We start from the raw sequence: 12,969 nt of genomic DNA, 5'->3' as shown, positions 1-12,969 counted from the left end.
CATCAGTGACAATGAAAATCAAGTGAGGTGTTTCATAGTAGGAGGGGGAAAATGTCACAGCTATTACCTCACTTCATTTAGAAAGTCGTGCTGCTGTTTCAGTAAACAGGACAAGAACTTATTTAGCCATCAATGTTAATAAATACTGAATGTAGGCATTATTCATAAATTATAAAGTTGATTTTAGGTGGTTATAAGCCATTGTTCACAAAATCTTTTCAAGCAGAGTTTTATTTGTGATTTGTAAACTATGTAAAATTTCTAACTGTTACTGTTTTACTAAAAAGTATGCAATTTCAACTCCAAATACTATGTAATAGATTTTTACTATTTTATGTGAGGAACCTAAACCCATAAAGTTTATAGTTTTTATATTATATGAATGAGTACTTTATACTATGAATTTTTTGTACTTTGATTCTTTGTCATGCTGCGTTTCAAAGAAGCTGGTACAAGCTGATCCATTTTTACCTTTATGAAAAGAAATTTGGGTCTGTTAGATTAAGACCTTTTGTTTGGTACACCTTCAGGAGCTAATGCATCACAGAGGGCCTAATGCTTGTTGGCATTGCTTTCTCCAAGCAATAGATGCATTCTGAAGTACCAGAAATGAACTTTACTCATGGCTGATGCTTTTGTGAAAAAGCACCAGTATAAGAGTAAGTAAACCAGAAATAAATAAGAGAAAAATAGCCTGAAGAACTGGCATGGCTTTGGATAGAACCATCGTTTTTATGCTCTTATTATATATATAATAAGATTAAGAGCAGAAGAATGTAAAATAGCAATAATTAAAGAAATAAAGTAATGTATTATATTAAATAAGTGACTACAGTGAGTTTAGGGGTACAGCCACAAGAAAGATATTGAGGGGCTGGAACATGTCCAGGGGAGGGTAATGGAACTAGGGAAGGGTGTGGAGCAGCTTACTCTATAATGTCTCATGAGGCTCAAAAGCACTGAATATCTTAGAGATAAACATAACTTTTTTTTCATGTGTGGGTCTCAGTGTACATTTTTCTGGACACCTTAAGCTGAGCTAGAGAGCATTTTTGCTGTATGAAAGTTTGTTCAACATAATGCCATTGAATTAGTAGAACTGAGTATTGCAGTTAACATAAGATTTCTAGTTTGTTTTCTGTTTTGCCATATAATTTTTGTGGGGAGCCATTTAATACAGGTATGATAGCCATGCTTCAGTCGTGAGTCATGAGTACATGTGCATCTGATGACCTTTAAATTCAATGACTTATATTCTGCAGTGCATTATATGTTTCAACTCTTTACCATTTACTTCTTTCTATGTTTAGCTGTATAAAATTTTTAAAAAAGACACAACTGTTCAATCTAGGCTGAACATTTTTAAGGTGTAAATGTCTCTATCTGCTGTATGATAAGGATGATTTTTTTTGTGTCCTAAAATGTCTTCCTGACTGATATTTTGTGAGTAATATTCTGTAGTGTTTGTTTGTAGGTAGATACCAAACCATCTGATGAAGCTGCTCTGATTCTTCACAGAAAGGGATTTGATTGTAAATTTTCAAACAGAGACACGGGTCTGCTCTGTTCTACCACTCAGGGAAAGGTATGGTTATTAATCTGTAGGAATTTTTAAATAACATTTTAAAATAAGTTTGGGATTTTCTTTTGGGTGGAAGAGTAAATGCCATTTTATTTGGAAACAAGAAGAGTTCAAATCCAAATATTTCTAGTAATTTTGAATATACTAATTAAATTACATTGAAACGTAGTGAGTGACTACTGTCTAAAAGGATCTAAATTATTGCACAGAATTTAATCCATGACATTTAAAAATATTCAAAATCTTTGGCATGAGAATTTCTGGTTCCTGCAAGGAACTGTACAATTTTATGGTATTTACTGCTTTTTCTAAATGTAGTTTTTTGGTTTTCTTTTTCCCTCCAGATAAAGGTGCATAAACTCTTTAGCAAATTCAGAGTGGAAAGTCTTACACCCACATCTTTATCTTTGATGCATTCACCTCCAGATGCCAGAAATATAAGTGAAATAAATATGAGTTCTATGGAGATAAATACGTTCCGGATTCGGCTGAGATGAAGTCCTGCTTTAATACTCAGAAAAAGAAGAATCTGCAATTGTATCTCCTCTGAGTTTCATGTGCAATAAGAGGCACATTAATGTTATTCCAGCTTCTGGATACTGTGAGAAAAAGATGCATTCTATAATTTCTTTTGGTTTTGACCAACACAATGAAAAGCCATGTTGCAAGCAACTTTTTTTTTGGTTCGGATTTTTTCCCCCATAAAATGGCAGCATCATTATCAGTTAATAAACAAGTGAAGAGATTTCTATGGATGTTAACCTCTCAACAGATTAAATCTCAGGTTAAATGCTAATTAATGATGTTTCTGGTGTTTTAATTTTCATAAACAGGGGATTAGATTTTAAACAGCCTTCTTTTCCTGATTATTGATGAATTTATGTCTGAATAACTCAGTGTAAAAAGTCCTGATGCAGCTTGGAAAAAAAAAATGGAATAAAATGTTCCTGTGTAGTAGCTAATGTCCAAATATTTGCAATCATTTATATAAATGACAATAATCTCAATTTATTCTGCAATTAATTTCAGTTTATTCAACACAAAGGGGATTATTAATTGTGGTAAAATGAAAGCCTGCAGTACTTGTGATAAGTGATGGTAGATTTTAATACTTCTACCATTCACCTGAGTTATGTAAATAGAAAAACCTGAACCTACAAAGTAATTTTGCAATGGAATTGTTTAATAAAACTCCCATTTTGTTACTTGACACACTGGGATATGTGCAATTATTCCATTACCATGATGAGAAATGTCCATAATTATCATGAATACAAGATTTTTTATAAAACTCATTTAGATACCAGTGTTCTCTGAAATGAGTTTTCTATTTCAATATTACCATATCAAAATAAATGTGCCTTATTTTTGATATGTCTTGTTACAATTTTGGTGTCTATGTTAATGTTTTCGGGGAAAAGGTAGTTTATATAATACTTAAGCTGTGTATCTCCTATTTGACAATGCTGGCCACACTGATCTATGTACTCCTGCACCAAGTTTGTGCTACCTTATTCTGAACATTTTGACTATTTGAATGTATTGATATGATGTTATAACATGAAACACCAACAAAAAAAATTACTGTAGAAGCTAAATTCAGCTGCTTTCAAGAAAATTGCGACTTGATGCAAAGAGTTGATAGTAAGCAAGATATAGTTTGCAAACCCATCAAAACATGTGCTTGCATGTCACAGACTGTGGTGACCTGTTAATTCCAAATCATGTGCCTATATTTTAAACAACATTTTACAAACTTACAACCTCACTTACATTGCCAGTGTTCATGTTACTGAAGAATGGAGACTTTGCTTTTTCCCATTTTAATTCATATTTAGTACTTAAGCCATCCAAGTGTGGAAAGCATTTCCCTAAGTAGAGCTGCTGTTTACAGTTAATATATATAAACATTCACTTGAGTATGATCCCATTTTATAGTTGTCATTTATTTTCATAGCTCGTTCTTCTATCTCTCACTCGTGCTCTACTTTTCCATACCCTGTTGCTTATCCTCAATACTAATGCATGAAAAGTCATCATAACTGGTAAAAAGATGTGCTAGCTCTAATATTGCTTCCTGTATTTCATCATTGTTGTTCAACAATTATATCAAATATCAAAATCTATCGAATTATTTCATGTAGCTACAGGCTATCTAAAAATATAATGAAAGTCATACTTAGATTTTATGCATTGTCACAGGTTGGATCTCTGTTGAGATTGTAGATTTTCTTAATTCAATCTGCTGTGTGTTTTGTAATAATGGGAATACTTTAGTAGGATCTGGTGCAAGTTACATCAAGAATACAGGAATCTCTAACCACAAATGGAAGAATCAGATAAATCCAATAAATGGATGTTTTCATGCAATAAACATGTACTGTAACTTCTTAGAAAAAGTATTTGAAAATGCTGGTTTTCGTTGGAGCTGAAAGCTTAGCAGACTTGCCAGCAGAAATTTCTCATAACACTTATTTTGTTGCTTCTTCAGAATTAAAATGTTTAAGATACTTTAATGTGTTCTGTGCAGGAAAACATTCAAAACACTGTTTCAGTTTTGCCAGGCAGAAAAGGAAAATTTTGATGCAATAAAATTTTAAAGTATTTTGCCTCTTGGAATTGCTTTGAAAGGTTTTTCTTATAGCATTGGTTCTTTACTTTTATCATCAGCTGTACAATCATGGTGCCTGAATCTTCCTTAACCAGCAGATGTAATCCTTGTTCCTTTGCTTTTTTTTATTGTGTCATGACAGCTTCAATTTAAGATCCTTTCCTGAAATCCCTTACTAAATCAAAACTCCAGTCAAAGTCTCAAAAAGAATTTTGCTTGAATTGGTTCAGAATGTTGCTGTCAATGAGGTTGTGTTTTCCTTGGGTAGTGTTTTTGTTGGATTTTTGTTTTGCACAAGTCTTAATGAATTCTTATGTCGTTTCTTTGTGAATTGGCCATATAATTGAATTTTATTATTTTGGGGTTTTTTTCTGTTTTTATAGCTGCTGGGTTTGGAGCTATTGGTTAAGAGAAGCAAGCATCTTTACCTTGCCAGTATGATTTTAAGTACAATGCTGTGTAAGAAATGGTTTGAAACCTTGTAATTACTTTCCATGCAAGAGTTGTACCTGTTCTGATTTTATGGTTTGGGGTTTTTTTACATTCCTTTCTCTTAATTTTCTTTGGTTTATTTGCTCATATTATCTGAAACAAACTGATTTCAGCTGAAGGTTTTTGATATTTTCTCTTGGAAGGTTTTATATCTTATGGGGATATGTAAAATAAGATCTCTAATAAAAGGTAATGTTATTGTGAAATGTGGTCAGTGTCATTAATGCCTTGGCTTTAACAAACTGTAATTAATTTTTTTTTTACATGAGACAAACAACAAACATAACTTTGAAAAGGTTCATATGTCAGTATCTGTTGGGAATGACAGTTATCTGCAGTGAGATCAAAGGTGCAATCTATTTCACAGCTGCTGAAGAGAAGAGGATAGATGCTAGCTTCAGAGATGTAAACATGTGAGATTGCACAGTGTGGGAAGGAAATGGGCAGGTCTTTTGCAAAGGAAGTTGTGCACTGACTTAATAGAAAATATTAGAATGTTTAAAATTCTAGATTTTTTTTTTTACTTGAATTAATGTTTATCTTTGAAGCGTTGGGGAGCAATGAAATGGAAGCTGTTCTTGTAAATTAATAAACACACCATTAGAACATAGCAAGTCAAAATAACAGTTCAACTGTAATTAGACTGAACGCTTTTTTAAAAAAATAATTTAATGGTAATATAATGTTCTGTAATTGCGCGGGGCAAATTGAACAGGCATAGATATTTTATGGGTTTGCTTCCCAAAGTGATGGTGGAGCTTGAACATAATGACTTGCAAAGACAATAAAGGATAAATTTCAGTCAATGCCTGAGGCTATTTAATGTTTGTCTCGATAGTGTTAACTATAAATATAAAAGCATATACACACACAAAGTTAATCCCCATAATTTTAAAGCTGATGTTTCAAGATAAAACCTGAAAGACAACAATGGATATGGGTCTAATTTAAAGAAGCCCTTCACCATTTTAAGGTCATCCTATTTTGGAATCAATTAATATCAGCATGTCCATGTGGATAGAACATATTCCATTAATTCCAGTAATCAATAATTTATTCTTTTACTATATGAAATTATACTAACTATAGTTGATGTATGCCCGTGCATTGTGTTTTAAAAACATGCAGGATCTCTCTATATATCTTTACTGATAGTGACACTATTGCTCAGATTAAGTGGTTGTCTCATGATGGGTTATATATATCTGTGGTAAAATATAAAAGATTCAGTCATTGACTGTTGTTATTTTTGGATAACTATTCTGTCATAATATAACAAATTTCAAAAATCAGCCAAAGGGATTAATTTTGTCTTCTAAAAAGGGAACTTATAAAAATAATATATTGTCTAGAATAAGCTCAAGTGAATGGAGAATTATTAGGATTTTTCAGACAGTTCTGTTACTGATAAAAATTTGGCTGTCTCCAATTCCTCTGTGAATTAAAATATTAAATTTTGGACCTGTCAGTCTTTCAATATAAATATTTTAGGAATGAATAGATATTTAAAGTCTATATTGCATCACCTAATCTTAGTATACCAGAATTTCTGTGGAGCATCAGTAGTGCATGATTTCCATTACTCCCCTTCCTTTAGGTAGATCATTTAATAGCACTAAGAATAGTAAGAAAATAATTAAATTTTTTAAAATATCCATAATTGATATAAAATTATGCTATTTGGACTCCAAAGGCAAAGACATTTTTAATTACACGTTTCAGAGCTTCTGGTTTTCAGTATAGCACATTCTTCCTCATATGCAGTGCCTGTTAATGTGATGCCCAGTATACAAAAATCATTCATATTATGGGTATCAGTAGACTGGAGACTCCAGTCACAGTTTTACCTCCACCATTGCCACTCCTTTTGCATCAGAGACATCCGTCATATAGGAAAGCAAGGGAATTTGTTCCTTTCAAATCATGACCTGCAAAGTCTCATGGTCTCCCCAGATAGCTGGTCTACTTTTATTTCTGTCTTAACTTACTCCTTTTGTCTTTTCTCCATTCTTGGCATGCCAGCTAAAGGTGTGGCCATTTGTAGGCTCTGGCATCCGCATAGCTTTCCAGCTCTGCTTATTGCACATCATGGAACTCTCTGGAGCTGGGCTATCTGCAGTGTCAGCCAGAGCATGGGGTGTGATAGATTCTTCAGGAATTACGTGTTCTAAGTCTACCTCAATGGTTATGCAAATGCTATGCATGCCCTACTTGCCAGAACTGCCTCGCATCACTGGGCTGCTCCTCAGAAATACACACCTTTGTGTCTCAAATCCACTTAAGCGAGGTTCAGTGCCATTTTCCCTTTTTCTCTTCCTCAGTTTCATGATATAAAACACTTCATTTCAGGACTTTTTGGTCATCCTGTAACCTACCTTCCAGAAGTCCTGCATATGTTCAGAATGAATAACTGTCTGACTAGCAGTTCAAAATGTCTAATGAAGATAAAATAGATCCTAAGTAAGCTGTGCTGTCTGAATCACTTGCAGTAGTATAGAGACATGCATCTTTGCAAACACAAGATGACCTTGTTGTCACAAAATGCTTTAATACCTATGACAGTAAAAAGATGTATTATCCGTGTTCGCTTTTGTTTTGAATTATTTAAAGCTATTTATTTTACAAGCTAAAACAAACAGTACGAGTTTAATGGAAACAGTTCAGATTGATAGTGATGGTGTCAAAAAATTGAATACAGCTGTCACAAACATTCTTAATGGAGCATGTTAGTGGAAGTCCTTCAACCAGATAAAGAATTAAGGTTTGCATGGCAAAAGGAATTTGTTTGTTTTGACAAACAAATCAGTCCATTTGACTGACCAAATCAGTCTCATTACTTTTTCTTGTATATTAGTAAGACTTGGCTAGTAGACCTGGGAAAGAATCTGCGAAAGCTCAATTGGAACTGTAAGGCAAACTTACTCAAATGGCTTACACAAGGATTCACAAACTATTAGCCTAATTGTTATTCAAATAGACAAAATTAGTTGGGAATTTTCATTCATCAAATATTGGGCCTTTGAAAGATAAGTCAAGGGATAATAATTATATTGCGTTGGGTTTTAAAATAGGTAATCAAAATGTAATTGCTGATAGGAAAGGTACCTTACAATTTGAATTTTTTTAGATTTTTAAAGATACACTCTATGCAAAACCTCATGATTTGCAGCTCTTGGTAGCTTTCCAGAGAGGACACGTGAGATGTAGCTGAAATGGGAAACCTGTAGTTTGGAAAGTTTTAGTTGTTAAAGCTCCTGCAGATGCAGATGAGAAATGGAACTCTCTTCATTTTCTGAATGTTTTTGATAACTCTTCCCCAGATGGTAGGATATTTTGGTTTTAATATATGAAACAGTGAATCAAATATGTGGCTAGGCAAGAAGGAAAAGTGGTCCATCCTTGATGCTGAAGAGCATTCCTTGATGATGATGTACATTTAATAGGGGAGAAAAAAACAGCTCTTCCAAGATGGGATTCAAGAGCATTCTTCTAAATCCAAGAAAAAAAGTCTGTGTTTAACTGACCTAGCAGGAGTTTGATAGAGGTGTAAGTGTGACACAAGCTGAATAAGCATCAATAGCTAAAGAAAAGAAGAGATATCATTCCACAGGGCTTTGTCAAAATCTATGTAGAATCTTAGAGCAGCCCTCGTCATTTCCCCATGTTTCAATTAAAAAATTAAAAACACCAAACAAGCCCCCATCTCACCACCCCCAACACACATCCAGACTCTGAGAATGCTGTGTCATCTCTGTCATGGCTTTTAAAATTTGGCAACATAATGTCTGTAGAATTCCAGTTCAATTTTCTGTTGCAAACTGTGATAAAAATATAAGTTTTATTGGGCTTTCTAGTCACAGTGTTTTCACAGTGGCACTGCCTAAAGCATTATGTGCCCAAAGCCTGGTGACTGTGGTGACAGGCTGTATTTTGGATATGCAGGTCACCAAAGAACAGGATTGCAAAAATGCTGGCTGTGTTGTGATGGGAGGTGTGGAACTGTGGGTGGTCAGGGTGTGAGTTTACAGTCCCTCTAAAAGTGAGAGCAATCAGTAATTTAATGCTGCCTTACATATGGATCAAGTTGAAAACTGAGATTAAAAGAATTTTTAACAATTGGCATTGATGCATAGTAACTTGGCACCAGTGTTTTATTTAATTTTGTGTTCTACACTTGGCTTTAAAAGTAGGTACTGGTAAATCAAAATTTATCCAAAGGGCAAAGGGGAAACAATTTTGTGATGATGACAGAGCTTCGATAGAACAAAGGGATTTGTCTTAAATTATGCTTCAAACCATGTTTGAAGGGTCTTGCTTGTTTGCTGAAGGTTGTTGTCTTGGTACATGTTGCAGTCTGAATAAGAATCAATAAAGTTTTATTGATCTGTGAAAACACAAAGTTGTCAGTATGATCAAATGGGAAGAAATGTGAATCATATTTTAAAAAGTAAAATCCACAAAGAGAAATTTCCATGGACAGAATTGGAAGTGAGAAAGCAGACAGCCCTAGAACACGATTTCCCAGACAGACATAAATGAAAGGAGTTTTGTTGGACTTGGGTTCACACATCACCTGCTTATGGATTTGCCAGTTTTTCAGAAGAAACACCAATGTATACTCTAGTGGTCAAGGTTGGAAAAATTACAATGGCTGTTCATATACTTATCTACCCACTTTTTCTTTCACACTGGACATAGGGTTAGGGACACAGAGCTTATTTTAAGAATTTATTGGGAGAATCAAGTAGATAGTAATTTTCTCTACTGTGTGTATTGCTGTTACTATGGGAGAAAATCTCCAGTTACTACGCTGTTTTTTGGTTCAATCTAATGAACAAGTAAACACTTGCTAATCAGCAAATCTGAATTTGCTGTGTTCATTTTGAATTCAATCTTTGTTGATTTACTTCAGAAAACAGCAACACATTTCCTGTGAAAAAGAATTGCTTTGCTCTGGGAGATCTATGTCTACAGTCCAATGATTAAAAGAAATATAAATATTTAAATTCCTACTGATGGTAGAAGGCTTTAAGATGCCTTGCACTCAAAGATGGCTGATTTTTTTAAAGGAAAGAGACAATGAAGTGGATTTATGGACTTGGAAAATCAACAGGAAAGTATGTATTCTAGAAATATTGTTCACTTTCAAGTTCATGATAAATTGTTCCTGATCATGCAGAGAATGATTGAATGTCAAAAATAAAGTGTTTGACAAGGGAGAGAAAAAATGGGAGATGATCAGAGCATGTCTCCACTGCTCATCACAGGCAGATAGATCTTTTAAGATTATTTCATTATTTTAAATTGTTGGATATTCTACAGTTCTAGAAACTTCAGTCAAGGTAAAACAGAATGAAACTGGGGAAAAGGGAAATTTGGCAGTGGGAAATGTGCAAATAGTGGGACCGAGAGAGCATCTAGCCAAGATAAGATCAATGGGAGAGCAGCAAAGTGCATTTGTGTCAACATATCTGTGGCTTGGAATTGTATGAAGACTGAAACTTAAAAAGAATAAAGAAAAGTTCATAGTGAATACACATCTTCAAGTCTATTAGAGGCCAAGGGAGAAATGTGAACCTATAGTTCCTTGGTAAGGTGAAATATTTGGAATCTAAAAATTCATACTATTTTAAGAAAGATTTGTCTTCTCCCATTATGGAGGGGACAGAGGGGATTGGCATGGCGGCTTTTGTGAGATATTTGTATAAAGATGAGATCAGTTTACAACATCTGCTTGCCTAAAAACAGCCAGTATTGCCCTGGCTGACAACAGCAACATTTCTTATAGCCTGACCAAAGCAAATAATCTTAAAAACCTCTTGTCTGGAGATCTTGGAAAGGACAGGTGGATTTCTGTCACTGGAGCAGTGTGCAGGTCCGCCAACACAAGCTGATAATGGTTCCAGTATGAGAAGATAAATATGACTCTGACTTCTGGCAAGCCAAATGGAGAAGTCCTTGACAAAAAAAGCTTATTTGATTTGCCTCACTCTGAGAATAGCAGTTGATACAAGCTCCTATCTGAAAATGGGAAATAAAAAATCTTAATGTTCTCACCCAGGTAACAAAACAGTGTCTAAACTAAATGTAGATCTCAACAGTTTATCTAAATGTCTTCAATTTAAATCTGATTAAAGATGTTTTAACATGAGGGTCATGCTACTGAAAGCCAAAAATTTGTAACTGTGAATTCAAACAGAAAAGACAGAAAAAAGAGGTTAAAAAAACCCGAACAAAAAATATTCCTCAGTTTTACTTTCAATGATGGCTTAGGTTGGTAGCTAAAACCAGAAGGTGCTTTGTTCAGTCTCCACCAGGTGTTTGAATGTTTCCTCTTGATTGAAATTATAAGTTTCTTAATAGCATCATATTCCCATGTAGTAATTTATTTAGATATATGTTTTTAAGTCACTGGGATTTTGAAAATTAGAACTGAGACTTTGATCATGTCTCTCTGAGATACAAGGGACCGGTTCATAAAACAGAAGATGTGTTTGGATGTGTTTGTAGCAGATTTTGTCAAAAAAGCAGAAATAATTAAAGCATTTAGTAATCTCATGTAGGAGCACACTCAATGGCAGCAACCATGCAGACCAGTGTGGAAAGGGAATCAGTGGCCATGGGAGGCTTTTTCCTTTGTTTTTCTGTGTTCAAGGAGAGCAAATAACTTTTCAGTGTGACTCAGAGAATTGTGTTCTTAGGTGCACTGAAACACTCCCTTCACAGCCCTTTCCAACGTGGTTATATGGAGATTATTCATTGGGGGCTCAGCTTTATCATTGGAATATGATCTCACATCAAGAGATAAAACAGATTTTACGCAGCAGTCCTGGAGCCAAAAGGATGTCTAAAAAAAAAAAAAAAACTTAAATTAAAAGAAATGTAACAGGATATAAAGACAAATTCAAAAATATATGTTTTGGGAAGTGGTGATCTAACAATTTAGTGCCAATAACAGCTGTAAGATCAATGCTAGAAGATAGTCTGTGTGTAAGAATTCCAACTATTTTGTTTACACAGGATGCTTTCCCAGTTGATGCACAGGTGTACAAGTAAGGATGACATTCATGTGCTGTGCAGATATTGATTATAGTACAAGACCACTGTGCTCTTCTCAAAGCCTGTTCAAATTTATGTAATCCTCCTTTAAAACAACAAAGGGAGAAAACACAGTTACAAATCAGTACCTTTTCGATTTAGTGAATGCAGTGATCTTATTTCAATTTATGGGTTTGCATACTATAGGGCGCAAGGGAACATATTTTTGGCTTATATTTTGAATTTCAGGAAATAATTTTATTTTAGGACAGACTCTCTGGAAAATAGAATATTTTATCAACATAAAATATTGTGAGACAACGGTTCGTAAATTTAAAATATTGATTTTTATATAATACTACTGCACTGTTTCACATTCTTGAAAATTATAAGATCTTTAGATTAATTAGTGCACAAATCAGTTTAAATATTTTTTCCTTGAAATTTATATGGCTTAATTAATTATAATTTAGAAGTGTAATCAAGGAATGTTGCACTTTCAGTCTAAACTTATACTATCTTTACCTATGTACTAAAATATAGGCAACCAGAGCATTCACATCTGATTCCTGTTGCCATGACAATGGCTTTAGTCCCTCTTTTGTGCATGGAAGGGCTTGCTTTCTTTCTCCAAGCCTGATGCTCAGCTGCTCCAAATTCCTTACATGAAGGAAGATAAGATAAGGCTAATAGAAGACTAACAACAAACAAGATAAGAAAACATGTGTGATTGTAAGTATGCCTTCGAATACAACTGAGGGAAAGTTATGAATGCAAAATTTCTTTAAGCAAACGCCTACACGTGGCCAAGCTTGTCTGACTGTACATCTCTGCTTTTGTAAGAAAACTAATACAGTTGAGAAGAGGTTGTGTGAATTTTGATACAGCCTACACCATAATTTTGGACGCTATGAGGTTTGTGTCTGAAGCCAGAAGGTCAAAATAAAATGTCATTTGCATTCCTGAACCTATAAATTCAGTGTCTTGTCAATTCAGACAAGAGAGAGATTTGCTGTGGCAGATAATTTTCTCCATTGTTCACTATTTAAGTACTTCTGTTCATCTGCACAAGCAGTCCTCTACTGCATCATGACTGCATCAGAAAAGAAAAACATGTCCAAAATTATTTCCATGCTGTTTACTCCAAGACTGTAAATACAATTCTGAGTTTAGGAGAGAAAGTGTCACCATTTCTTCTTCATTGTCTTAAGAGTTTTTTTATTTCAGCGTCCTCTACCTTTTAGCA

At 34.2% G+C, this 12,969-nt stretch overlaps 1 protein-coding gene across 1 annotated transcript in view; it reads left to right on the top strand.

Annotated features, from left to right (window-relative positions):
* The window catches only part of MAN2A1 (mannosidase alpha class 2A member 1), a 93,568-nt gene extending 88,677 nt beyond the window's left edge, over positions 1-4,891 (top strand). Inside the window, exons 20-21 of the mRNA XM_005428027.3 lie at positions 1,475-1,585; positions 1,927-4,891. Coding sequence (XP_005428084.2) covers positions 1,475-1,585; positions 1,927-2,079 — 264 coding nt within the window. The 3' untranslated portion in view covers positions 2,080-4,891. The remainder of the gene's footprint in view (positions 1-1,474; positions 1,586-1,926) is intronic.
* The last annotated feature ends 8,078 nt before the right edge of the window (positions 4,892-12,969 follow it).

This window comes from Geospiza fortis, unplaced genomic scaffold (assembly GCF_000277835.1).
Source record: "Geospiza fortis unplaced genomic scaffold, GeoFor_1.0 scaffold447, whole genome shotgun sequence".
Classification (NCBI taxonomy): Eukaryota; Metazoa; Chordata; class Aves; order Passeriformes; family Thraupidae; genus Geospiza; species Geospiza fortis.
Note: the sequence above shows the minus strand (reverse complement) of the source record. Positions and strands in the feature narration are given on the sequence as shown.